Here is a 27601-nt window from a genome sequence, read left to right on the forward strand (position 1 = left end):
GGCAGATAGCAGATTACAAATCAATGTAATGGGACTTATCAGTGTGCCATAGTGATGAAAGATTGCAAAAAAAAAAAAAGTTATTAGCAAGGAGGTTCCTCTAGGAATCCAAAGGAAGCAGATTATCATTCTATGAAATGGGAGGGATATTTGTCTTAAAAGTGCAAAAAAAGTGAAATATGAGATGTTCACCATTCCTAACTTCCACAAAGAACACAAAACAAAAGGATTAAATGATAAAAACAGAAAGAGATGCCTTCTTGGCAGTCAAATTAGCTCTGCGTGTTTTTTGTGCGTTTGTGTTTTATTTGAAATTTCTTTGTATTTACTATCAAGAAAACAGACCCATCTGGCACAGAAAAATTATATTAGTTCTGAAAATTGTATGGACAATGAGGTAACTTTAGTTTTGAATTGCATTGCATTGTTTTACATGTTTACATTATCAAGATGTTTTGTGTATTGCCAGAACTTGCACATACACTAACGTTTTGTATCTTGCTAGAACTAGTTCATATACTAAAGACATACACTTGCACATATATTAAATTTACACATACACTAAAGTGTTGACAAAAAAGTGAATCTTTTTTGTTACCACACTTTGTATAGTGTTTTACTAATTCATATGCATATTTATATACAGTGCTTTATAAAGAGTATTTTAGTATACTCAAACATTTATTTTAATAGATCAGTGTAACAATAGGACAAAAATATCTTTAAAGAAGAAATAATATGTACAGTTGTACCCTGTTTGCTTCCAGATAACACAATAAACAGAAATATGTAGGTAACAAAATTGTAAACTATGGTAAATTTTATAGGCTAAAATTTTAGAATATTTTTACATGAATTGGTTTGACAAACAAAATGCAATAGGAAAGGAACAGGAAAATAATTCCCTGCCTGTCTGGAAATCAAAATTAAACAATGGCACTATGCATTTCAAATTCTTAAAATATCATCAAAAACAGTTTTAAACCATTTGATTGGGCACACATTTGTTTTATACACACTATGTGTAAATGCACACATACACATACAAATGGCTATTGTAGATAATTTTTCTGCTCTTATGATTTTTACCCTAGGCTAATCTGTTAATAACATCTACTACTTTCTATTAAAAAGATCCCTATATAAAACCTAATCGTCATCCCAGAATCCCTTCTTTTTCATCAACAAGTTTAATCATGAGGAAAATAGATGCTATCGTTCCAACTCTTTATTCTAAAAAAGAAAATTAAAAAATAAACATTGGACAGCCTTTGACACACTAAATAAATATGTTCTTTTCCAACTGCACGATTACAGATACATATTTGCATATAGCATCAGTTGGAGCAGCCGTTAAATAATTTAGTCTTATTTATTTGTATTTATAATACATAATAAATTTATTTATTGGAATGTATAATTTCTTTGTATTTATATTCTTTATGGAACTTACAGTTTAATAAATTTATCCAGGCACCATTTCATTTGTTCAGAATTACATACAAAAGCATATTGCATGGGTTCCCAATAAATTAACAGAATGAAAGATTCTATTATTTCACTAGGCTATAGTTCTCTATACATTTATTGGAACAAAGTCATAACAAATTCAGTCAATTACAAATAGAATGTATCATTAGCTACTAAAATGTTCCATTATATGTCTACTTAAATAGATATTATTCAGATAATCTATGTGGCCTCTGGTCTATAGTGAAGATCAATGGACTTTTTAATCTACATTTGTCAGTCTATACAAAGGTAAACAAAGGTCTATACAAAGGTTAAACAAAGGTATCTACTCTCTCCTTTGATTTTTAATGTCAACTTAAAATCCTTGATTTCTGTTATTAGACAAGATCATATTATTTATGGCTTTTTGTATAATCCATACAAATATAAATTGGTATTGCATGCTGATATTATTTTATGAATTTTATATTTTGATTCCAGGTTTGGTTCACACTATTAATATATTTTACATTATTTTCTCAACTCAAACTTTCAGTTATTTTATTTATAATAGAACTCTTATTACATGTAATATAATAAATATTAAGAATTCACTATTCCTTTCTTGGAGAAGCTCTACAATCATTACTGTTATAAATGGAATTTATCAAAAATTATTTTTAAAAAATACTTAACCAAAATTAGAACTATACATTTTTTTTCTTTACAAAGAAGTGCTATTTAATCACAACTACATAAGATATTCTCAAAAAATTCATCAGTAGCTGCATTTTTAAAAAGCAAATATTACAGATTTTAATGTATATTAAAATATAAGCTTTCATCATTACCATGTATTGCTATGTATCAATAATTTAGCTTAAAATACATGACAGAATATATTAGTTTCCTATTGATCAACTTGATATCCTATCCTTATTAAGTAGCGTTTCAGCAACATATTGATGTTACTAATAATGGAGATAAAGAATCAATTTCCATTATGCTCATAATTACATCCAGTTTCTGAATATTCAGTGAGATCAGAAAAAAAGCTATTCTTCGTTTTTATATTTCCATCAGCTTTTCTATTGAAGTTTCAGATTTACACATATGAAGGAAAGGATGTTCCTTCAACCAGTGGAGACATCCTGCTTCATCTATACTGTTTACTAGGTTCATTACAATGCCAAAGCATTCTGCAATAAACTAAGTATGCTTAATGCAGACTAAGGGTACCTAAATTTATGCACACTAGAGCACTTTCCATACTTTTAATATGTTCAATTGGGATTCTAGGCTTGCTCAACTCTAATGAATGCATGTCATGGATTTGTTTGAGATGCAGGTCTTAAAGTCTTCTATCTATTGTATCCTCAGGGAAAAATACCTATAATATAAAAATTAAATTTCCATATCACCAACTTACCATGAATTTAAAAAATAGAAAAAGGATTGTACTCATTCTGTAATAAAACCAGTATCTCCATGGTAACCTTTCCCTGTATCGAATAGTTAAAAATTCAGGACATATTTAGATTCTATCACTAGTTTTGTTGAAAGTATCTCAAAATTTTTTAGAACTGTTGATTACTTTTAAAATATAGTAGCAGTGCCATTCACATGGAGGAAGGAAATGATAAATTAAGGATAAATTTCTATTTTATTATTTTTAAAATTATATATACATTGATAATATTTTTTACAAATATTTTAGCTGTAATTTTGGCTTTAGAAACCTTTCAGAATGTAATAGATAAAGTTAAATGTTTCATTAGGCTTTCTAGTTAAGCCAGGAAGGTGCCATTTTTTCACTGAAAAAAAGTTACAAACTTTGTTTTGCTCCAGTAAGCAAAGACGGGGATCAAAAATAGTAGAGCAGTATTATTAATACAAAAAGAAAAGTGCTGTGCTGACCAAGCAAAAGATCTGTTTATACTTTTAGCATCTTTAAAGTAAAAAGTTACAAAATAACTAAGTTTGAATGTACCCAAATTAGTAATAAGTCTAGATGCTAAACAAAGGCAGAAAAATTAAATAGTTTATAAATAAGTGCTATATATTTACAGTGTGTTTATTTACATATCTAGTTACTCCTCATCGCTAGACAAGACAGCATCACATAAATCCAATAAAGAAATAAATCTAGAGATTGTTGTCAACAAATCTTGGATTACACTAATGACTAAAGAGCCAGAGAAACAGGGCTGCAAATTATTCAGCTGCAATTTCATCTAGTAAGTACAAACTATAACTCACTAATGCTACTTCCATAAAGTAACGAGCAGAAGCTCTACTGAATGGTCATTGGACAACATATAAAACAGGAATTATGTGCTTTTGATGTCCAAAGGCCCTTATGATGGTTCATGTCTCTAGCTTGTAAAAACAAGTGTGCTAACATTTCAACCATAATAACACAAGGGCTATCAATAGATTCAAACTCAATGTTAATCACTTTAATCTTGATTCTAGGAAATATGACTTCTGCAATAGAGTAGTAAATGTCTGGAACACTCTACCTGATCCTGTTCTTAGACTCTCTAATCCCATACCTTTTACCTTAAACTGTCTACCGTGGACCTTTCATGTTTCTTAAGAGGTCCCTAAGGGGGCGTGCATAAGCGCACCAGCGTGCCTACCGTCCCTGTCCTCCTGTTCCCATTTATATGTAATCATTCTATGTGTTTATGGCTATGTTTTGCCTATTTATATCCTTTTATTTGTGCCAATTTTTTTTTAATGTGTCCATGTCTATGTCTATATCGTTACTTGTTGCCTTATACTTGTTTTGCAACAAATTTATAACAAAATGAAACAAAGTAGCTGGTGGATATTTTGAAATCAGAATTCAGTTTTAAGCTATTTGTACATTAGTCTTTTGTCTATGCATCATATAGTAGAAGCGGACTTGCTGTGCTGGCAGGCTGCCTTTACATTCTGTAGCACATGCAAAGCTTCCTGCTTCTCCAGCACTTACTTGTTGGTGAAATAACAATTCTAAGATAATTATCCCAATAGATGTAATTAAACACTGAAGGGGAGTTGGTAACTTTGCTGCATATTAGCCTGTATGTGCTGATCACTGCAAGTTCCTTTGGAGAAAAGTAAAAACTATTTTCCATCTAACTTGGTAAGAAGATCTGCCATGACAAATCCTAAATTGCTTTTAAGCAGTGTTGTTCTGTGTCTTGGAAAGCCAGTCCTATTCATAGGCAGTGGGGCTATATTTCTTATCAGTTAACACAGGCTCCACTGTGTCAACTATGTTGTTATGTTTACTTAATAGCTGGTTTTCAAATCCTCTGAAATCAAAAAATGATTTCTGAATTGGTTTTGGATTGCTTTCTCTGTCAGAAATGCTTCTCAAAACTTACTCTGCACTCCTGTAGAAAATAAGTTTCTAGGGTTTTTTCCCTTGTTATTCAGGTTGGAGACATTATTTTAAAAAAATAACCAAATACTGATTATTAGGATATCAAATAGCACGGATGTGATTCATGATCACAGGTTTGTTTGGGATTTTTTGCTATTACACTGATTGGCAACAAGGCAACAAATAGTCTAAACACAGTTCATCTGGCAGGGCAAGGATTAATTTCTTGTACTAAAAAGACATAATAAAACAGAAAAAGCAACATAAAACTTAAAAAAAAAAACAAATGGAAAAACCACTGTGGGCTGTTTGCCTATTGCAGTGATGACCATATCTAAACCTAGTAGCTACTAGCAAGGCAAACGCAAAACATCTTCGTATTGTGTATATTAAGCAAAGCATTTTAAATATAATACTTGAAAAACCATTGCCAAACACTAGAACACAAAGAGCCATTTTTGCTAGGATTCCAGTGAAGTGTGCCCAGTGAATTCTGATGAGAACAAAGCCAGGTGTCTTCTAGAGGTCTTCTTAGGAAAGGATCGATCACAGAATTTTACTTCAATGTTCCCTTCACTGAATGCTCCTCTTCTAGTCTCTTCCAGGGAGACCAACTCTCTTCTACAGGCCCCCTCCTCATGCTGCATCGTTGTGACTTTCAAGTTTTTATGTTGTCTGAATGAAGACAAGTTTTCTTTCATAATGCAAAAGCAAATTGCAGAGAGGAAGTTCTTCTTGAAGTTTTCATTCATAAAGGCATATACAATTGGATTGCAAATGGAATTAGCAAATCCAATTACCTGGACAATTCCAAATATCATCTTAATAGTGACATCATCATATTCTCTTTCAAAATTACCTACACAGAGAAAAATATGTTTAAGCATCTCTTCAATGGTATACATTAATTATCTATTCAATCATTTATCTCATTATGTATCTGAACGAGTTAAGTAGAAATAAAAATCCAATTATTCCAGAATGAAATTTATACCAAGCTAATTATAAGACATGTTCAAGAAATTCATTAAGAATCATGCTATTAAAATTTTATCTGCTATATACATAATTTATAGTGAATAATTTAATAAGCTGATGACTAATAAACTGGCTCATGCCTTACAAACACACAAGCCTATAACTTCTTTTGTGTGTTTGTGTGCTTTCAAGTAAATTTTTGGTTCCCAGAGATTGAACAAGTCCCTAGAATTTTCTTGGCAAGATTTTTTTCAGAAGTAGTTTGCCATTGTCTCCTTGCTAAGGTTAACAGAGGGTGACTGGCCAAGGTCACCCAATTAGCTTTGTTCCTAAGGCAGGACTAGAACTCATGGTCTTCAGTTTCCAGTTGAACTTCCAGCACCTTTGGAAGCGAGATCTGCGACCTCCATGGGTCTGTTCTGAGCGATCCTTGTCGGGTGCTTCATATTGAAGCCATAGTCACCCTGTAGGGGTGGTGAAGCAAAGGGGGACTGCCTTGCAGGTTGAGGGAAGCCGCATATCCTCTCCCTGACTCGGAAAATTCCCTCATCCGAAGACTAGGAGCAGCAGCAGTTAATATGGCTGCCATGAAGCCAGGGAACATCCAGAAACAATAAGTTTGTACAGGAGGATCGTGTGTTGTCTGGGTAAGAAAAGATTTGCAGCTGAAACCAGACCCCCCCCCAAAAAAAAATTTAAGGGGAATATCTTTTAGAACAATTTGTTACAGTGGCAGGTAACTATTGTGAAAAAGCATATTGGAAATTTAAAGAAGTAAATATTTGCTTAAAAAGAAAATCAAGTTGGAAATGGAATTCTCCAAAACAAAAGGCGTGATATTAAGAAGGCATATTAAGATGCTGGAACTATAAACCTACCTTTTCTTCAAATAATTTGTCATAAGTAATGGAGTTATAAGTTAAACTAGGCAAGAGAAATAAATTGGATTTGTCAAAATAAAAGCAGAGCATCAGCAGAGTCAAAATAAAAGCAGAGGCAGCAGAGTGAAGTAAAGAGTGCCATCTGCTGATGACAGTGAATTTTTGCAGCTTGGGAGCAAATATTAAAATGAAGGGAAATAACTGTTGAACTATACATATTTACCTTCTAACCACTGGAGACTGGAATATTTAAAAAGAATTTGTATCTGGGGACCCCTAAATACTATTGGATATACTTGAGGAAACAACTTGAGGAGTGGAGGATCCCTGAAGTAACTACCTGATTTGATTGAACATTGATGAGACATTTAAATTTGACTTGGTTTCTGAATTGACGATTGTGGAAACTCAAACGGAATAGAGTTAATGATTCAAAACATTAAGGACATTAAGGACCTTATCCTGGAACTACACAAGGACATGGTGGAAATATGTGATCTTATAGATAGAAGACAGGAAAATTGTATACAAGAGACAAGGAGTAAAGACCAGGACAAGAAGGAAAGAATGGAATCATCAGCTGGAACAGAAGGGAAATTAGAACTGAAAAAACAGTAAAAAGAAGATAACGAGGAGGAGACACTATTAAAATTAATAAGAATTGAGGAATTAAAACAGAAGGAAACCATTTTAAAAGATTTTTAAAAGAAATGGGAGGAACGGGAAGAGGTTTGGAGGGAAACGATAGGATTCAGAGTAGAAAGCTTTCAAATTAAACAGTGGGAAAAGACACGGCAAGGAGAAAAAATTAAATTATGGATTCAGAATATAAACTTTGAAGTAGTTGGAATAAAAGACTTAAGAGGAAAACAGGAGAGACAAGTCAAAAAAATGGTAGGACTAAAGGAAGGGATGTGGATAAGAGATAATGGTTAAGGGGAGAAAAAGAGATTTATATGTCATAATTATATGTTAATAATTGTATTAATAATAGACTGGACAATTAGTTGGTATTTAATATAAATAAATATTAGGAAAACATTATCACAAACAGATATCAAACTGGAAAATTATGAATAAGAATTCATTATTAATTGGAAATGAGAGGTTGAATGATGGTATTATTAAAAGTGTATAAAATATGACTATTGTGTAGGTAATGTGAAAGTAGATATATTTATGTGTATTAACAAACTTTAAAGTATACAGAGAGGAAGAGTTAAATAATGGGAATATGAATAACAAAACAGAGTATCATGTCCTTGAATATAATAATGTGGAGGGGGGGGAATATTAGTGGAAATTTAGAAAGGAAGGGTGTAAAGCAATGTATCACAAAGTCAAATAAGTTAGGAAAACAAACATGAAAAATAGACACAAAGAATGAAAATGGTGGTAAGCTTGAAATGTTAGGATGCAAGAAACTGGTATTCAGACGGTAGCTGTTTGAGCAATGAAGTGATGTACTAAGAATAATATTGTAGTTGCATATATATATATATATATATATATATATATATATATATATATATATATATATATATATGATTTTGTGTGTAAAATTATTAATATGATTAATCAATATTATATTATTATTATTATTATTATTATTATTATCAATAACATGTTTAAGTGATTAAGTCTGTTTCTTTTATTTTTGAATGTAACTTTAAGAAGTTGTATACTTATAGTTGAAAGAGATATTAATTGGAAAATACACCATATCCTGTAGCTATTGGGAATATTGTATAGAACAATGAAGAGAGAGGGAAATGGAGTGGAGTGGAAGGGAGTAGGAGAGGATGGGAGAAAGAGTAAGGGTAAGGGTAGAAAGGGGAAAGGAGAGAGGGAAGTGGAGGAGAGAAGAGTAGAAAGGGAAGGAGAGGGAAGCGGAGAAGAAGAGAAAGGGGTAATAGGGAGAGGAGAAGGAGAGAAGGAAGTAGAAGGAAAAAGAGGAGAACGAAGGAGGGAAGTAGAAAGAAAGAGAGGGGAGAAGGGAAGAGAGGGAGGAGAAAGAAGAGGAAAGGAGAGGGATTGGTGTTGTAAAATTGGGAAATATGGTGTACAAGAGAAAAGAAAACAGACGGACAATTTCATATTTTTTCTACTTGAGGTTATACTATTGAAATTATAATGAAAGATTAAACGTGGACGTTAAAACATATCGGTTTAGATGTTATTGCATACTTGTTAATATTTATATGAAAATAAAAATTTTGTGTAAAACATTGGGTTAAGTAATATGGAATAAGGAAAATGGAATGTAATAATTATGAATATGTTTATCTGTATTGAAATGTATGATACTCAAACACCACACCATCTACATAATGATATGTATACATTTTTAAAAAAATAAAAACTTGATGAAAAAAAATAGAACTCATGGTCTTCCAGTTTCTTAATTAATATTATTAATTTAATTAACTTTAATTAACTTAAAATATTAATTTAATTAACAATATTAAACTATGATTGCCATATACAGTATTTCACTAATCTTTTTTTTTTTTAATATTCTCTGGTATCCTGAAAGCAGCAACAGTATGAATCATATTCATTCACTATTAGTTGATAGACGTATCTCAGGCAACTTTCCATATTCTGTATGTGTATATTGTTTTCTCCTTTATTAGCAGATGGATAAAAAAGCTTTAACCATGTGAAGATAGGACATTAAAATAAAATAAAAATATATGTCAAATTGTACTGCTTTTCTATGGGTGGACAGGAACCCAATTAAGTAAACAGAACACCAAAACTCTGATCCCTTCAGCTTTATTATTACTTTCAAAGGCCGGAATCATAGTGCAATTCAGAATTGTATATGAACAATCCTGAAATAGTTTTTCTTTTAAAAACCCTGATTGTTGAAGACAGTTTATAATGATGAGAAGTTAAAAAAAAGCTCTTGGGTGAATCTATAAAACTCACTTCATAATCAGACTGAATTACAAGTCATTTATCTGTATGGGCCATTCTCAATGGACTCTCAAAATGCACTATAATTCAACTTTGCAAGGAAGGGACAAGAGGGAAATGTATATATAGAGTCTTGGTGGCGCAGCAGACTAAAGCACTGTTAAGTAACACCAGTTGCCTGCAATTACTGCAAGTTCAAATCTCACCAGGCTCAAGGTTGATTCAGCCTTCCATCCTTTCGAGGTAGGTAAAATGAGGAGTTTGTGGGGGCAATAAGCTGACTTTGTATAAAAAAGAATACCGCTGGGGGGGGCGAAAGCCCTACTAAGCAGGCATATACAAAAAAGTATGAAGGCTATTGCTTAACGCATTGTAAGCCGCCCTGAGTCTCCGGAAAAGGGCGGCATATAAATCAAACCAATAATAATAATAATAATAATAATAATAATAATACTCAGTATGGTATAAAAGACAAGGCATAAAGAATAACAGATATAAGTAATTGCAATGTACTCAAATGTAAATAGCTTTCGTGTATAAATAAGGCTTTTAAGATGACTTCCAGGCCTGACAAATAGAATGCAGGGGACTAAATATTTGTTAATTTGATTAAGCTTGACTCATACATCCCAGTAAACATGAAAAATTGTCTTTATTGAAATATATTTATTATAATAGCATATATAAAATCCAATATTCTGGTGTAATTTAATATATTATCTTGTTTACTTTCTTTAAGAAAAACAACCCCCCCTCTCTGCTACTATTTAATAAAAACAAACTACTCACTGTATTCTATTAACATGTGTATTACATGGAAGGGTGTCCAACAAATAGCAAACAAAACCACAACAGTCACCATCATCACGATTGCTCGCTTCTTCTTTCTGAAAAGAGAAATAGTTTGGACTGTTGATCGAAATCACTTTGATAAGGAGGCAAAACAAATAATTTGTATGAGGAAAAACTAGATCTCAGTAGGAAGGAAGATACTTTGTGTGCAGAACATCCTATATTCATATATCTAGTTAAATGTTTAACATTTTATTTTTAAAATAAATTATATCCTGTCCTTCTTGAGAACATTCTTTATACAGCAAGGCAGGCAATATGGAAATCCAAAATTAAAATAATTTAAAGGTATGATTTTAAAGCTGTGGTGGCGCAGTGGTTAGAATGCAGTACTGCAGGCTAATTCTGCTGACTGCCAGTTGCCAGCAGTTTGGCAGTTCGAGTCTCACCGGCTCAAGGTTGACTCAGTCTTCCATCCTTCTGAGATCGATAAAATGAGGACCCAGATTATTGTGGGCAATATGCTGATGTTGTAAACCGCCCTTGATCTGTTTTCACCAGTCATGCTATGTCAATACTGGAACAAGGAGAAAGCCCTCTCCACTGAATCTTATAGAACAACAGGCTGGTAATGGATGTAGCATTGTCTACAGGATGTTCTTAAGAGACAGTATTGAGGATACAGTAATACAGGATAATTTAATGGAGGAAAACAAAAAACAAAACCCCCTCCCATTTTAAAATGAAGAATAATAAAAGAAATTAAGAGATGGATGCATATATTAAGTCATAAAACAGTTTGTCGGGCAATGTTTTGGCTTTTATATGAATCCAGACACTGTGTTTTGTAAATTATAATTTAAGGGGCCACACAGTGCATGAGCCCAGTCATCATAGCTTATTCAAGCTATAATTTAGTTTGAAAGTCGAATTTAAACAATGTATTATAAGGTTTTATGGACTCTGGAAACATTTTTGAAGGCCATCTCTCTGGAGGTCTGAATGGAATAATTTGATTTTTACTTTAATACCAATACCTATAGCCCAACCCATATTCTTTTCCTCCCTCTTTCCCAAAATTCTGACTTGCAACTCTTCAACTCTTCAAGTTAGAGTGAGCATAATAATATAAAAGAACATCATAATATAAAGGACCAAGACACTGCAAATAGCAAACGTAAGAATCCCTCAGTGCTTTATTGGAGTGCTCTTCTTCTTCACATTTAATTATGCCTTGTCACTTTCCAGATATATTTATTAATTACATGTAGTTCAATTCTATAAAGCTTCATTCAAAAAATGAATTCCTAAAAATAGACTTTAGGAAAAATTTGTTTAGTAAACAATCAATGTCCTTAACCTCATTGGTGTTTTTATAGATTTCTAGGAAATAAGAAAAGATTAATTTATAAGAAGTAACATAAAATTATATTAAAATTACAGAAAGCAATATAATAACCTTTTTCAACATAGCAAACATAAAAGATAAAATTATATATACCAACCGAGAAATTTTAGACATCTCACTTGCATGAATGCTCCTGAGAACAGAAGCATCTCCAACTCTTTTCTTAATCCAGAGCTCATAACCAATCTTGCTATAAAGCAATAGCATTAGCATCAATGGGAGAAGGAAAAGAATGACCAAAATGAAAGTGGCATAAATTTTTTGGTGGACAGGACTTGGCCATTCTTCCAAGCAGCAAACGTATTTCTTTTCATAAAGGAAGTCATATTTATTCTGCAAGACATTAAGCAGATGTTAGTACAGATTCCTTTTTCAATATATTATCTCTAAGAAAAAAATATCAAAAGATGGAATGTTCAGCTATAGGAAACTATAACTCCAAATGTGGATCTCATATTAAATCATCCAAGCTTGGACTACATATTTATACATATCAATAAAGCACCAGGGTATGGGCTGATACTCTAGCATACATCTCATCCATTTTATACTCAATAAGCAAACCTGGCTACTAGGAGTTTTATCTGGAGAAAACTGTGATTTTATGACCAAAAACATGGCTTTTTCACTCTGTGTACAATCTGCATATTTGAGTTAGTCGTCATTTAGCAACTACAATTGGGATCAGCAAGCTTTTACTAAGTGAAACCACAACTGTGCTCATGATATGAATTCAACTTTACTTTGCTTTACAGAACTGTGAAGGTCATAAATATGAAAATTAGTTGTAAAGTTACTTTTTTAATCACTATCATAACTGCAAATGGTCACTAAATGAGGCAATTGCTAAACAGTTGTATATTTCCGATCCTGTTAAATTTGTCTATGTGAGACAATGATTTATGTCAACTGACTTGATTTATACTGCAGCAATTCAGTGCATAATTATCGTAAATGCTATTTCTAACTATATGCTACAGAGCAGGAGTATCTGCAGCATATAGTCAGAAAAGTCAAGATGGCTGCAATGCTGAAATCAAAGCTCAGTCCAGTTTTATGAGTGTTGCACAAGTGATGCATATTTTTTTTATAAAGGTAGAGTTTCAATTGGTCTACTATTTGACATTTATCAAACCCTGCAGACATGAAATGTGATTCTTACATTTCCATTATAGCATTGGAAATAGCATTTCCATTATAGATTATATTCAGCTCCTGAACATATTATACAAAAACATTCCAAATTACAATCCTGAATAAATGCCAGCATACAACACAACTATACCTCCACTCTTTGTACATGCCACATTGGTGAACCAACAGCAGCAGCCAACAGCCAAACAATGCCTAAAAGTAAACAGTTGTTGGTGATTTAAGAAAAACAACACAGAAAATAAAAATAAAAATAAAATAATATATGGGTTATTGGCATTTGGTAGTTGTTTTTAAGATTAACCAGTTTGTGAAACATGATCAAAGTGAGAGATGAAATACAACTTTTTTTATCTACTCTCAGAAGATTCAAAGTAATGATCTTTATTTAAAGAAGGGTTAATTACAGAATCCTAAAGATTTGATCTATTTTTTTAAGACCAATATTTGGGGAAGAAAAATAGTACTGTTCAGATGGATATTCTAATTACTATATTTCTCCCTTCCCCATTCATTAAAAAAATAAAGGTCATTCTAACTAAGTTCTATTTAAGATAAGTATCTTGATAGCACTTTCAAGAATGCTCATGTAGTCCAAACTCTTTGGAATGCAAATACTTTTACTTGTTACTTCATTGTGGATGAATTGCTGGTCAATATTAGTCATTCTGTACTTGCACTACCAGCCCAGTCATTAGCAGAAATAGGAAATACTTTTAAAAAGTCATATAAAAGAAAATTATATCCCATACCAAATCCCTGTATAAATCGGCTCCTTGTCAATCACTTATCACTTCCTAGGTTGATTACAGTGGATTTCTATTTCTATTAATCTGAACATGAAAGTACTTTTAGCACATGGGAACTTGATAAAGCAAGATTAATTGTTGCTTGAAGCCTGAAAAATTAGAGATGACAGCATGGGCAAAATTTCATTGCTGCGACTTAGCCAGAATGTCTGAATGAGATTTAGAATTATTTCAAGAAGTACTAATCTAAAAATACTGAATTACAGTAAAATATTTAAATAAAATCATTAGACATTTTTCTTCTTCTTCTGATCTTTACAAAATATCACCATTGTATACTATGAATAAGGCATGTTTTCAGAATTAATGTGATAGAAGATGCAGATAAATGTCTTTCCAAAGGAGCTTTGGTTAAGGAACTCAAGAGCTTTCATTTTCACAAAAATGAGCAGCCAAGGTAATGGCAACACCCAGCTTTGCAGACCATTGTTACGCTAATTTGTGTGAGTTTAACAGTTTCTTTCTTTCTTTCTTTCTTTCTCCGATTATATGAGTATTCTGATGTTCTTTAAAGAAAAGAAAGAAAAGTTAAAAATAAGTAATAAAATTGTATGGGACCTTACCCAACACTGTATATGCTCTTCTGTGGGTATACTGCCATTTCATTTTTAGAGGATGAACAATGCCATTATGCCTTTCTAGAGCAATGCAAGTCATTGTAAGTATCTCAGTAACTATTGCAGTAGATTGCACAAATGGCACCATCTTGCAAGCAAAAGCACCTATAAAGAAAAGAAATTAATCATATTATTAATATAATATAATATAATATAATATCATATCATATCATATCATATCATATCATATCATATCATATCATATCATAATATAATATAATATAATATAATATAATATAATATAATATAATATAATATAATATAATATAATAATATAATATAATATAATATAATATAATATAATATAATATAATATAATATAATATAATATAATATAATATAATATAATATATATTCAGAACCAGGCTCAGCTGTATTTGTTCTTATTTCTGAGGAATGTGCAGGTGGCCACATCTATTGATCTTGCCTGATTTCCTAAGCCTTACAGGGTCACTTAATGGGAGGACAAAGTAGACAGACCATTTAGGAACTCCAGGGAGTTGTCTGGACTAAGAAGAAAAGCATTTCCGAAAAAGCCAGTGGCCAATAACATCAATAATGTTGCCAAGAAAGCTGCATGGATGAAATGCCCAAGTGTCAAATTTGATTCGAGTACATTTTACCTTTATCTTTTTTCTGAAGGATAGATTGTATGTAATATGTACTTTAACAGAATTGATATTCTCTTCTTATTGACTTATTTATTTATCATGAAACAGGCAACATCTCAAGAAGCAACATCAGTTTTGAATAAGAACTTCTTTGAAATGAGTGGATTAAACCTTGACTTTATCAATACTAAGTTCAATAGGCACACTTGCTTAAAAAAAATAATATATTTTTCCTTGTTTAAAAAAACAGTGGATAAACATATAAGAACTATATGCGGTAGTGACTTTTCCTGGACCTCCAATATTTTTTTTTAATAAAGTAAGGATTATTTATTTATTTATTTATTTCTTATTTAAATTTCTATACCACCCTTCTCCTTTCGGACTCAGGGCAGTGAACAGCCAAAAATAAAACATTTGTACACAAAAGTTAAAATAGTTTTAAAATAATTAAATAAAGTTTGGACCATAATTTAAAACATTTCAATTAAAATCAGTATCAATTTTAAAAACCAATATAAAATCAGGCCAGCCCGGCTAACTGAAAGAAATAGGTTTTAAGGGCCTGAAAGTATTCAAGGAATGCCACTTGAGTCTAACACTATGTAACATTGTGAATAGTATCTACACTTCTTCTAAAATCGCAACAACATTAAAATTATCTTGCCCATGACTATTTGATGGTATCTGCTATAACGTTTAACAGAAACTCATTTAAAGCAAGGAAATTCTTTCTTTTCTCCTGTCTTTGGTGAATGAGCATGGTTGCCTTCAAAGTAAAATACCCTATTATACACAGTAGAAACATTACAACTTCAGAGAGAAGCACTGGCTATAGAATGCAGTACACTAAATGTTTAAATTCCTCACATTGAAATTAACAGAAAGATGCTTGAAGAAAACATTTCCACAAACTGACAACCAATTATGCAAAGTGTTTTTTTTTTACTACTCTTAGCATTTCTTTCTTCCAGAAAGCTTCAGCCCAACTGACTCAAATTGAAAAGCCTTATCTTTCAAGAAGTAGTGAGGGGTAAACGATAGAAGAGGAAACAGAACTACCACCCTGCAAAAGTGCTGCAAAGCTAACTGCATGTCATTTAGGACTAATAACGTTGTGTGACCTTTCCAGTAATACCATTAAAATTAAGGCAGCCATGCCAGTTAATCTAATATTACAATGACTAATATATCATTCAGCATTCCCAAATAGCTTTTTTTTCTCATAAGGTACTATAAATGCCTAGTTTTTGTTGTTGTTGTTGTTAGTTGCAAAGTCGTATCCAACCCATGGCGACCCCATGGACAACATTCCTCCACGCCTTCCTGTCCTCTACCATCCTCTGGGGTCCATTTAAGCTCACGCCTACTGCTTCAGTGACTCGATCCAGCCACCTCATTCTCTGTCGTCCTATTCTTCTTTTGGCCTCAATCTTTCCCAGCATTAGGCTCTTCTCCAGTGAGTCCTTCCTTCTCATTAGATGGCCAAGTATTTGAGTTTCCTCTTTAGGATCTGGCCTTCTAAAGACCAGTCAGGGTTGATCTCCTCTAGGACTGATCGGTTTGATCGCCTTGTAGTCCAGGGGACTTGCAAGAGTCTTCTCCAGCACCATAGTTCAAAGGCCACAATTCTTTGATGCTCAGCCTTTCTTATGCTCCAACTTTCACAGCCTTACATTGCAACTGGGAAAACCATAGCCTTGACTATACACACTTTTGTTGCAGGGTGATGTCTCTGTTTTTTAGAATGCTGTCTAGATTTGCCATACCTTTCCTCTCCAGGAGCAACTCTTGACTGCAGTCCCCATCTGCAGTAATCTTGGAGCCCAGGAAAATAAAATCTGTCACTAATTCCATTTCTTCCCCATCTATTTGCCAGGAATTGAGAGAGCCAGATGCTATGATCTTAGTTTTCTTAATATTGACTTTCAAGCCAACTTTTGTACTCTCCTTCTTCACCCGCATCAAGAGGCTCTTTGGTTCCTCTTTGCTTTTTGCCATTAGAGTGGTATTATCTGCATATCTGAGGTTGTTGATATTTATCCGGCAATCTTAATTCCAACTTTTGATTCAGCTAGCCTTGCCTTTCTCATGATGTGCTCTGCATATAAGTTAAATAGGCAGGGCGACAGTATACAGCCTTGCCGGACTCCTTTCCCAATTCTGTTTCTAGTGCTTTTCCCTACTTTTCCCTAGTTTTTAGAAGTATTCAAAAATGTCCTTACCAATTCCACCCCATGTTTATGGTGATGCTTTTGCTCAAGCTCATTTACAAATCAACTTTATCTCTTTGTTAAGAGCAACACAAATCATCTGCACCTAGGCATTTAAATAAAATGTGTTTGGCCTTTCTTCCCCCAGAAAAATAAATTATTCCTTTCTCAGTTACAATGAAAAGCCCTAGCTGTTACCTCTACAGAATCATTCACCAGGTCTTATATATAATGAATGGCAATTACAGCTCATTAAACATCAGTCATGTCAATATCTGTTGTATGATAAGATTTAAGAGCAAGAGACTAGCCAATTATAATGCTGAATTTTCAGTTAGTTTGGTAACAAAGTTATGCTTCAAAATGTAGAGAAAAATATTATATCAAACATCAGTAGACCAGACTCAAAATGTAATTTAAATGTAGAGAAAATTATAAAATTCTAACAAATTACAGAATGGGCAGCACCTCGCTTGACGTAACCTCTCCATCATATTGTAATGAAACTGCTATAATTCAGCTTTCTTTTTTATTTTCAAAAATAAAAATAGAATGAAAAGTACACTTTCCCTTTCTTTTTCATTTGTTCAATCATGTCCAACTCCCAGTGATTGCCTGGACTTCCCTGCTCCCTTCTTGACAAAGTTTTTCTGAAGTGGTTAGCCATTGCCTCTTTCTTAAGGCTGAAAGAAAGTGACTGAACCAAGGTCACTCAGCTGGCTTTGTGCCTAACAGTCTCCTGGTTTCTAGTCTGATGCCTTGACTAAAATTTCCACTTGTATATACTAATTCTAAGTAACATATAAACAAAATTATATTTAAATAAAGTCAGTGATCCATGGTCATGATACCTAGAAATACAAATCAACTATCCAATCATCAATATTACATGCAGAGTTTCCCCTGCAATTTGTAATACATATTTTATGATTTAGTGCAGTTTTTTCCAAAGCCAAAGTGTGTGCCCAGCAGATGTCAAGAATTACAACTTTGACATTCTCAGTCAGTACTACCATTCTGGTTAATTGCAGGAGCTGTTCACACACATGAACACATTCTAAAATACTAAACCAAAATCAATACTAAAAAATCAAGTCCAAGATTTTACTTACACAATCTTGTTTTTCCCCCCAAAACCAGGAATTTATTAGTTCCCCTCCTGATTTTAAATAATCAGAGATCGTGCAATAGTGAAGCAAAATTAGATTTGCATCCACATTCTATGGAGACAGTTTGAAAGTATGCATATAAAATCAAATGTTATTTGTCGTAAAAGACCATAATTCTTTGTGATACATAAAACAACAGAAAATGTAATGAAACTGAAACATTATTTTTTTTTTTTTGCCCATGCTAACATTGGGCCTTTAACTACTTCTTCCATCAGATCATATTCTACTAAGTAGTTATATATTTTAGCTAATAATTTATTATCTGTACCCATCCAGATTTTGTCAAAATCTTTGCTCCCCATTTCTATGCCATATTGTACTTTATCTTTTTTGTGTCTTGATTTTATCTGCGCATATGTCCACCATTCAATACAAATGCCTTGTTCTTTTAATTGTTCTAATGTTTTGAGGTTCCCTGCCTCATCTAAAATTTCTTTGTATTTTACAGTTTTGCCATAGTCCAGAACATTTGGGTAGATTATCGCCTCCATGGTTGAGAGCCAGCTGGGAATTTTAGTGTAATGTTTCCGTCTTATTTCGTCCCACGTAGATTTTAGTATGTCCCTCAGTTTATGTTTATTGAAATATGTTTTGGTTTTTTTCCCGGTTTCCCATAGATAGGCATGCCAACCCATCTGAAGCTCATGCCCTTCTAATGTTAGAATTCTTTTGTTCGCTAATGTCGCCCATTCTTTTAACCATACAAGGATTGCTGCCTTGTGATATGTTTCCCATTGGGAAAAATATAAATTTGGAAGAATGGGATCAATTATGGAACATTAACATAAAACTCACCAAGGCAACCACTTATAAGGAAAACCAGTACAAGATGATTTATAGGTGGCATCTAGCACCGGCTAGAATTGCTAAGATCTTCCCTAACTCTAACCCAAGGTGTTGGAAGTGTGCACACCAGCAAGGTTCCTTTTACCATTGCTGGTGGACGTGCTCCCAAGCAAAAAAGTACTGGAAGACGATTTGTAATTGGCTCTCAGAAATAATAGGTGAAACTTTCGAATTAGATCCTAAAATACTTCTCTTGGGAATTCTTCAGAAGGAAATGACAAAAAAGAAGAAATATTTGGCATTGCATATAATAACAGCAGCAAGAATTGCCTTCGCCCAACAATGGAAAGAGAAAAAAATCCCGAATGAGGAACAAGTAATCGGAAAAATAATGGAGTGTGCCGAGATGAACAAATTAACATTAGAAATTAATGACAGAGATGATTCGGATTATTACAGCGTATGGGACAAGTGGTACGGGTGGCTAGAGAAGAGGAAATTGAAATAAAAAGGGAAGAGACCAGAACAAGAAATAGTAAAACGGAATAGTAAGAGAAGATGTAGAGAGGATGGTAGGAAAGATAAGATGGCAAGGAGAGGATACTCGGATAAGTAGGAGACAAAAATCTATGTATTCATTAATGTATAGTAGAAGATTATTATAGATATATAATATACGACCTAAATGATATGAGAACACAATTCTCCACTTTTTCTTTATTTACTGCTATGCACTACTATGTATCTGGGCTGAAAAAATCACTCACTTATGTTCAATATGTAATTTGCATTTATTTCTTTTTCCATACTATGTAACCGGATGGAGAAAAAATTGTATTATTATAACTTCTTACAATAAAACACTTAAAAAAAAAAAAAAAAGAAACTGAAACATTAAAAAAGATAAATACAGTATGTAGCTACCTATTCTTTATCGTCAACATAATCAATAAGAACTCAATTATATACAGAGATCATGATTTTATCCTTTTTTTACTTTTCAACAGTCACTGGTTTGCTAATACAGTAAATTCACTTATATAATATAATCTATAAAGTGTTATTGTAAAATATCATAAAATCTCTGCCATAATAGTACATATTGCTGCATTCTTCTCAGCAATGAATTTATAGTTATTTTTATATATGATGATAATGCGGAATACTTGAATTACTGAGAAATTCTGTGAAATAAAGTAGCAGAAGAGATCCTTAAAGTGATGTTTGAAAAAGCTGGGAGAAAATCTCATCAGACACATGAGGATTCTCATCAAAACCCAAGATTAAGATCTATTTTGTGACGATAAGGTGGCAGTTTAATCTTTACTTTAGAATCTTTACTTTAGAGACTTCCGGTTTCCTTGTCTTCGGCGACGGCGGCGCTCTTTGAAGCTCCGCCAGCCCCGCCGCCTGTAGAGCCGCTTCGAGACGAAGAAGCGGCTCGAAAACTTCTAAATCCTAAAGGATTGAAGAAGAGAGATCGCAGGGCACAGGTTGAGCCCCTGTAACCCCCCAGGGAAGTTTCTGGGGAGAGAACAGGCGTGGCTCCCTTCCAGCCTGCTGAAACTCCGGGCGACGTGGGACGATTCTGCTTTTGCAGAACAAGCCGGCTGCAGGAAACTTAAAGCGAAAGAACCGGCTCTAATAAACAGCGAAATTACCTGAATCCTGAAATTTGGAAACGCAAGTATCAGCACTTTATTGACTTTCAATTTGAGAAATGCGAGTGAGTGAAAGTGCTTTGAAAAAAACATGGCGCCTAGCCTCAGAGTTAACGAGCCAGTGAATGTGGATTGGTGAAGTTATTTTGTTTTGTTACAAAGTTTCCAAGTTGCTACAAAGTTGCCTTGCTTGTTATAAGAGAAACAACAATTTCTCCCCTTTTAATACTGGACTTTGCTTTATTTTAGTCTTTATTTGATTAAATCTGGGGGACCTTTTTAGAAGTCTTTGTGCAGGAGGGAAAGGAAAAGGAACTTCCCTCTTTAGAAAAACTAGATCACGAGCCAGGATGGCTTCAAAGAAGCAGGAAGGGAAGGCATCAGGGGGGGGATCCCCCACTCACAAACATGAAACGCAACTTCCCCCTGCTCAACAGTTACAAACTCAGAAAAAAGAATTTGATGTGGGAGATTTAAAAGAATTTATTTCTAAAACTTTGGATGATAAATTTCAAAAATCTCAACAGGAGATAGATGATAAACTTCAAAAATCACATCAGGAATTTATGCAGGAAATTAATGAAGTTAAAGACATGGTGAATCAGAATCAAAAAAAGGTGACCAAAAAAATATCAGAAGTGGCGTCTGGCCTGGTAGAATTTATTGGGAAAGTTGATTTTAAAGTTGAAGAATTTAAATCAGAAGTTAATGTTAAGATGAAAGACAATGATTATAAAATTGATGAAGTTGACAATAAAATGCAGAGAATTGAAGATGAGATTGTTATGATACAATTCCGGGCGATGGAATTTGCCATACGGCTTCGGGGAATTCGAGAGGAGGAGAGACAGGATTTGAGACAAGTTTGCTCTGAAGCCTTGGCTAAGATTTTACAAGCTAATCCTGATTTGGTATTTCATAAAATAGATAAAATTTACAGAGTGAACTCTTGGGTGGCCAGACAAAGACAATTGCCCAGAGATGTGGTGATATATTTTACTGATAGAGAAATTAGAAATCATATCCTGCAAAAATCTTTTCACACTTCTGTACAAGTGGGGGGCTCACGACTTGAAATTTTTAAAGAATTACCTCCTAAAATGCTGAAAGCTAGAAAAGAATTTGGTTTTCTTGTCAAGGAATTGAAAAATTTACAGATACCCTTCCGGTGGGACGCACCAGCTGGGATAATTTTTAGATATAAGGGAGAAGGATATCGGTTGAATACCGTGGAGAAGGCACAACATTTTTATAGTACTATACTTAAGGAAAGAACTCCATCTCCACGTACATCTACAGTTTTGGAGATTAAGGAGAGTGAAGAGAGGCAATTGAAAGAACAGTCTAAGCAGGAATTAGAAACAGTGCAAGGTGCAGAAGGAGGTTTTCTGAGTGAGCCCTTGTTGGATTCTTCTCCAATTTTGGATTTGATTCAGTTGGCTGAAGTTAAAGATCAACGTATAACTAGAGCTCAATCCAAGCTATTTAAACAAAAGCAACAACAACAACAGGAAAGACAAGACAAGAAGGCAGTTAAGAGTACCGTACAAGAGAGTGGCGCTATGGGAGGAGCGAGATCGAAGCTTTCGGATGAACTTCAAATATATTGCTCTGCGCTCCAGAAAGAGGCTGATGACCTTTAAGTGTCTATCTTGGAATGTCAATGGGTTGAATTCAGCACAGAAAAGGAAGAAATTATTTACATATTTGAAACAATTTAATAATGATATAATATGTTTACAAGAAACGCATATAACTACTCAAGATCAAAAATATTTGATAAACTCAAAACTAGGAGCACATTTTATATCTTCAACTTCGCAGAAAAAGAATGGTGTGGTTATTTATGTAAATAAAAAATTAACAGCGAAAGTTATAGAAGCAGATCAAGATGGTAGGTTTGTAGCAATTGAATTGTTTACAGCAAATGGACCAATTCTTCTGATTGGAATTTATGCTCCCAACCAACAACAGGACTATTTTTATAAGATGTTACATACTAAAATATTGCAATGGGACTACAGATCTATTTTAATTATGGGAGACTGGAATGGAGTAATTGATTCTAAACTAGATAAAAAGAGCTTGGCAAAGTCTAGAATTAGACTACCACAGACTTTTTTTGATATGAAAGAAGATATGGAATTAAAAGATGTTTGGAGAATACATAATTCAAATGTATTGGATTACACTTTTTTTTCTGATAGACATAGATCCTTTTCTAGGATTGATTTTATCCTGTTGTCAAATTATCTACTTGTTAAGACAAAAAGAACAAAGATTTTTCCAAGAACTTTGACTGACCATAGCCCTGTATGGATAGAAATTGAGATGGATAAGGTTGAGAGACGTTCTTGGAGATTAAATGAGAACTTGTTTAGATATGAAAAAAATACAATAGAACTTAAAAAGCATCTGAAAGAATTTTTTGAAATAAATTTGAATAAAGGTACTCCAATTGAAATTGTTTGGGACGCAAGTAAAGCTTATATGAGAGGGGTACTTATCTATATGAACTCTAAACATAGACAATTCCGACAAAAGAAAAGAATTGAGTTGGAAATGGAAATAAAGAATAAAGAACAGCTACTTATTAAAAATCCAACAGATGAAAGAATTCGAAGTGCTATAAAACTTTTGAAAGACCAATTTCAAATGCTTATGGCGGAACAAGTTGCAACAAGCCTACAATATGCGAAGCATAATACATTTTGCAACGCTAACAAACCGGGCAGATGGTTGGCTTACACATTGAGGAAAAAGCAAAGTATACGGACTATCGATAGTATCGATATTGGCGGGAAAGAAATCTTTCAACAAAAATTAATTAAAGAAGCTTTTGTGGACTATTATACTAAACTATATGCTAAAGAAGAGGTGCAGAATGGACTTATAGAAAAATATTTAAATGATAAGAGAGTTATAAAAATTACTGATCAACAAAAGGAAAGAATGAATTATCCCATAACAGAGGAGGAGATAACAGCAGCAATTAAACAGTTAAAAACAGCCAAAGCTCCTGGCACGGATGGTCTGACTGCAGTGTATTATAAAACTTTACAAGCTGAAATGGTGGGACAACTTAGAGATTTATTTTGTAACATTCAACAAGGGGGTAAAATACCCCCATCTTGGACAACTGCTTATATATCTTTGATACCAAAAGAACAAGTTGGTCCTAAAAAACCAGAGAATTATAGACCAATATCTCTTTTGAATACAGACTATAAAATTTATGCGAAGGTATTAGCCAACAGGTTGATGCCAGTAATCCAAAAGGTGATTCATGAGGACCAAGCGGGATTTATTGAAGGCAGATATATGAAGGATAATGTAAGGCAAGTAATAGACTTATTGGAATATCTTGATAAGAATAAACAGATTCCTGCAGTGCTGGCTTTTTTGGACGCAGAGAAGGCCTTTGATAGAGTGGATTGGAATTTTCTACTAAAGACTTTAAAAAAGATGGACTTTGGGGACCAATTTATACAGGCAATCTCAGCAATTTATCAAGAGCAAAAGGCACAGATTATTATTAATGGAAGTTTGACGACAGAGTTTAAAATTGAAAAAGGAACAAGACAGGGATGTCCGTTGTCCCCACTTTTATTTATCCTAACACTAGAAGTCTTGCTAAACACAATACGGGACTCTAAAATTTTGAAAGGCATAATGATAAGGCAAGAGGATTACAGAATAAAGGCATTTGCAGATGATCTGGTGGTTACCCTATCACAACCAATGGAATCAATAATCTTGATGAACGACATTATACAAGACTATGGTAGAGTTTCAGGCTTTAGATTGAATTCAAAAAAGACTAAAATGATAGTTAAAAATATGACACAAGATCGTAAACATGAGCTTGAAAGGAGGGCAGGTTTTGAAATTGTACCTAAGGTAAAATATCTTGGAGTTCAGGTTGCAGAATCAAATATGAAATTGTTTCAAAATAATTATGAGGTGTTGTGGCGAGAGGTCCAGAAAGATATGGAGACCTGGAAAAAGCTGCAACTGTCTTTACTTGGAAGAATAGCAGCAGTTAAGATGAACATTTTGCCAAGATTTCTGTTTTTGTTTCAAATGATTCCGGTGCTTAAAAGTGATAAACAACTGAAAGTTTGGCAGTCTGGTGTGAATAAGTTTGTCTGGAACGAGAAGAAGCCGAGAGTGAAACTGAAAATTATGCAAGATGTTCCAGAAAGAGGAGGCCTTAAACTCCCAAACCTACAGTTATATTATGATGCTGCAGCTTTAACTTTAACAAGTGATTGGTTTGGAAGTAAAAAGACTGGAATACTGAATGCAGAAAGTTTTGATCTTGAATTTGGATGGCATGCTTATTTATTTTATGACGACAAAGTAGATAAAGTATTTAAAAGTCATATACTTAGAGACTCCTTGATGAGAGTTTGGAAGAAGCACCGACTCAAATGGGATTACAAAATACCGCTATGGCTGGATCTTGGTCATACTTTGTGGAATACAAATATAATGTCACTCGGGGGGTTTTTATACAAAGAGGTTCTTTTTACAGATGCGGGCAGATGGCAGCTGAAGACATTACAGACACTGTTGGATGAAGGGCTTAATCTAACTTGGTTACAATATAATCAATTACAATTGAGATGGAAAGAGGACCAAAAAACTGGTATTATGTTGCATGAGGAAGAATTGGTTAGACATATAAGAGAGAAAGGTCCAATGCATATTAAAAGTGTTGCAATATTTTCAGGATCAGACTCAATAAAGATAATAAGAATTAGAGATTTAAATATATTTCTCTTTAATAATAATAGGCATTCTATATTCGCTGAATATTCAAGATAGAAGCAAAGAAAATGGTGAGGGTGGCTCCTTATATATACAAGGGGTGGAGCCAGGAATGGGAGTGGTAAATTATGAATACATAAAAATCCAAAGAATAAGTTAACCCCTGATGTCCCATATATACATTATTTACACAATAGAGAATAAGGCATTTACATCTGACAAATCCCCCTCTAAATGCCGGTTCGCTATACAACACCAATTACATTCAGATTCAGGACAATATAATACATACAATTTAGAAGTTAAATATTTGTGCTGTTTAGAAGGTAAAGGCTTCGTTAATATGTCAGCTAATTGTTCAGAAGTATCACAATGTATTGCTTTGATGAACCCATCTTGAGATAATTGTCTCACGTGCTTAAATTTTATATCAATATGCCTGGACCTTTGTCCAATGGCATCGGATCTGGATATTTCAATGGCTGCTTTATTATCTTCATGCACAACAAAAGGTAATGCAGGTTTTTTCCAAACATCTGAGATCAAGTCATTGAACCATACAAGGTTATTTGCAGCTTTGGATAAACAAACATATTCCGCTTCTGTGGTTGAAGTGGCTACCAGTTCTTGTTTACCAGTGTACCAGTAAACTGGACAATCATTCAATAGAAAAATATAACCAGAAGTACTCTTTCTGCATGATGTATCACCAGCCCAATCTGCATCCGCATAACAGGTAATTTTTGGTTCTATGTCATTATTAGGTTCTAATACTAAACAAAAATCTAATGTACTTTTCAAATATCTTAGAATTCTTTTGACAGCTTCCCAATGATACATGGTTGGTTTGCTAACATATCTTGACAATAAATTGAGAGGTAATGCAATATCTGGTCTGGTCCAATTAGATATATAAAGTAGTGAGCCTATAACTGATCTGTAAAATGTATTATCTTTGAATTCAGGGGAAGACTCATCAGTGTTTCTAAGGAAATCAGTTTGCATAGGAGTGTCACAGGTTTTGGCATTGTTTAAATTACATTTGTTTAGAAGTTCAATGATCTTATCTTTCTGAGTAAGTTTGAATCCCCTTCTAGTTTTGTTAATTTGTACACCAAGGTATTTATTCACTTTACCTAGAGATTTCAACGAGAAATGTTCGTTTAACTTATTTACAAAGATTTCTCTGCTCTCTTTGTGTTTTCCTATATATAAAATATCATCCACATAAATTAATACAAATTCAATGTGATCATCACTCTTTTTTACAAAGAAACAGTTATCAGCAGTGGTAGCGTTGAAATCCATGGTCTTTAGTACTTTTACCAAGCAATCGTACCATCTCTTGCCAGATTGCTTTAATCCGTATAGACTCTTATTTAATAACCAAATTTCATTCTTATTAGTGTATTGACTATGTGGTGCTCTTACATATATTTCCTTATCTAGTTTTGCGTGTAAATACGCAGTCTGTATGTCATATTGAAATACGTCCAGATTGAGTGCAGATGCTACTACTAGAGCTGTTTTAACACTCTCTGTCCTCACCGTGGGGGAGTATGTATCAGTATAGTCTTCTGGATATTTTTGTGCATAACCTTGTGCAACTAGTCTAGCCTTGTATAAAGTATTGCCTCCTTCTAGGTTCTTAATTTTATAAATCCACCTGGTACCTATAATTGTTTTATCCTTAGGTGCGATCGCAGGAGTGAATACATTTAATCCTTGCAAACTTTCCATCTCTTTTTTCATAGCTAGTTCCCATTTTTCTCTTTCTTCACGAGGGAGTTTTAATACTTCCTCATATGTATTAGGTGTTATTTGTTCTTCATTCATATGCATTATGTAATCTTTGTATTTACTTGGTATTTGATTTCTATTGTTTCTAATAGCTCTTTCAGGTTTGCTATGGTTGTCGTGCAAATATCTAGCTTCCTTTTTTGTTAATGTGTCTGTCTTTATTTTATGTTGACTATTTGTCCAAGTTTTGGTTTTGTT

At 33.4% G+C, this 27601-nt stretch overlaps 1 protein-coding gene across 1 annotated transcript in view; it reads right to left on the reverse strand.

The window, feature by feature from the left end:
• Nucleotides 1-5289: 5289 nt before the first annotated feature.
• The window catches only part of QRFPR (pyroglutamylated RFamide peptide receptor), a 38627-nt gene continuing 16315 nt past the window's right edge, over nucleotides 5290-27601 (reverse strand). The window contains exons 2-6 of the mRNA XM_070948833.1: nucleotides 14334-14492; nucleotides 13095-13156; nucleotides 11907-12142; nucleotides 10399-10496; nucleotides 5290-5687 (exon numbers count right to left, since the gene is read on the reverse strand). Of these exons, the coding sequence (XP_070804934.1) occupies nucleotides 5290-5687; nucleotides 10399-10496; nucleotides 11907-12142; nucleotides 13095-13156; nucleotides 14334-14492 (953 nt within the window). The remainder of the gene's footprint in view (nucleotides 5688-10398; nucleotides 10497-11906; nucleotides 12143-13094; nucleotides 13157-14333; nucleotides 14493-27601) is intronic.

This window comes from Pituophis catenifer, unplaced genomic scaffold (genome assembly GCF_029215685.1).
Source record: "Pituophis catenifer annectens isolate HBS135680 unplaced genomic scaffold, rPitCat1.0.hap2 SCAF_8, whole genome shotgun sequence".
NCBI classification, from domain to species: Eukaryota; Metazoa; Chordata; class Lepidosauria; order Squamata; family Colubridae; genus Pituophis; species Pituophis catenifer.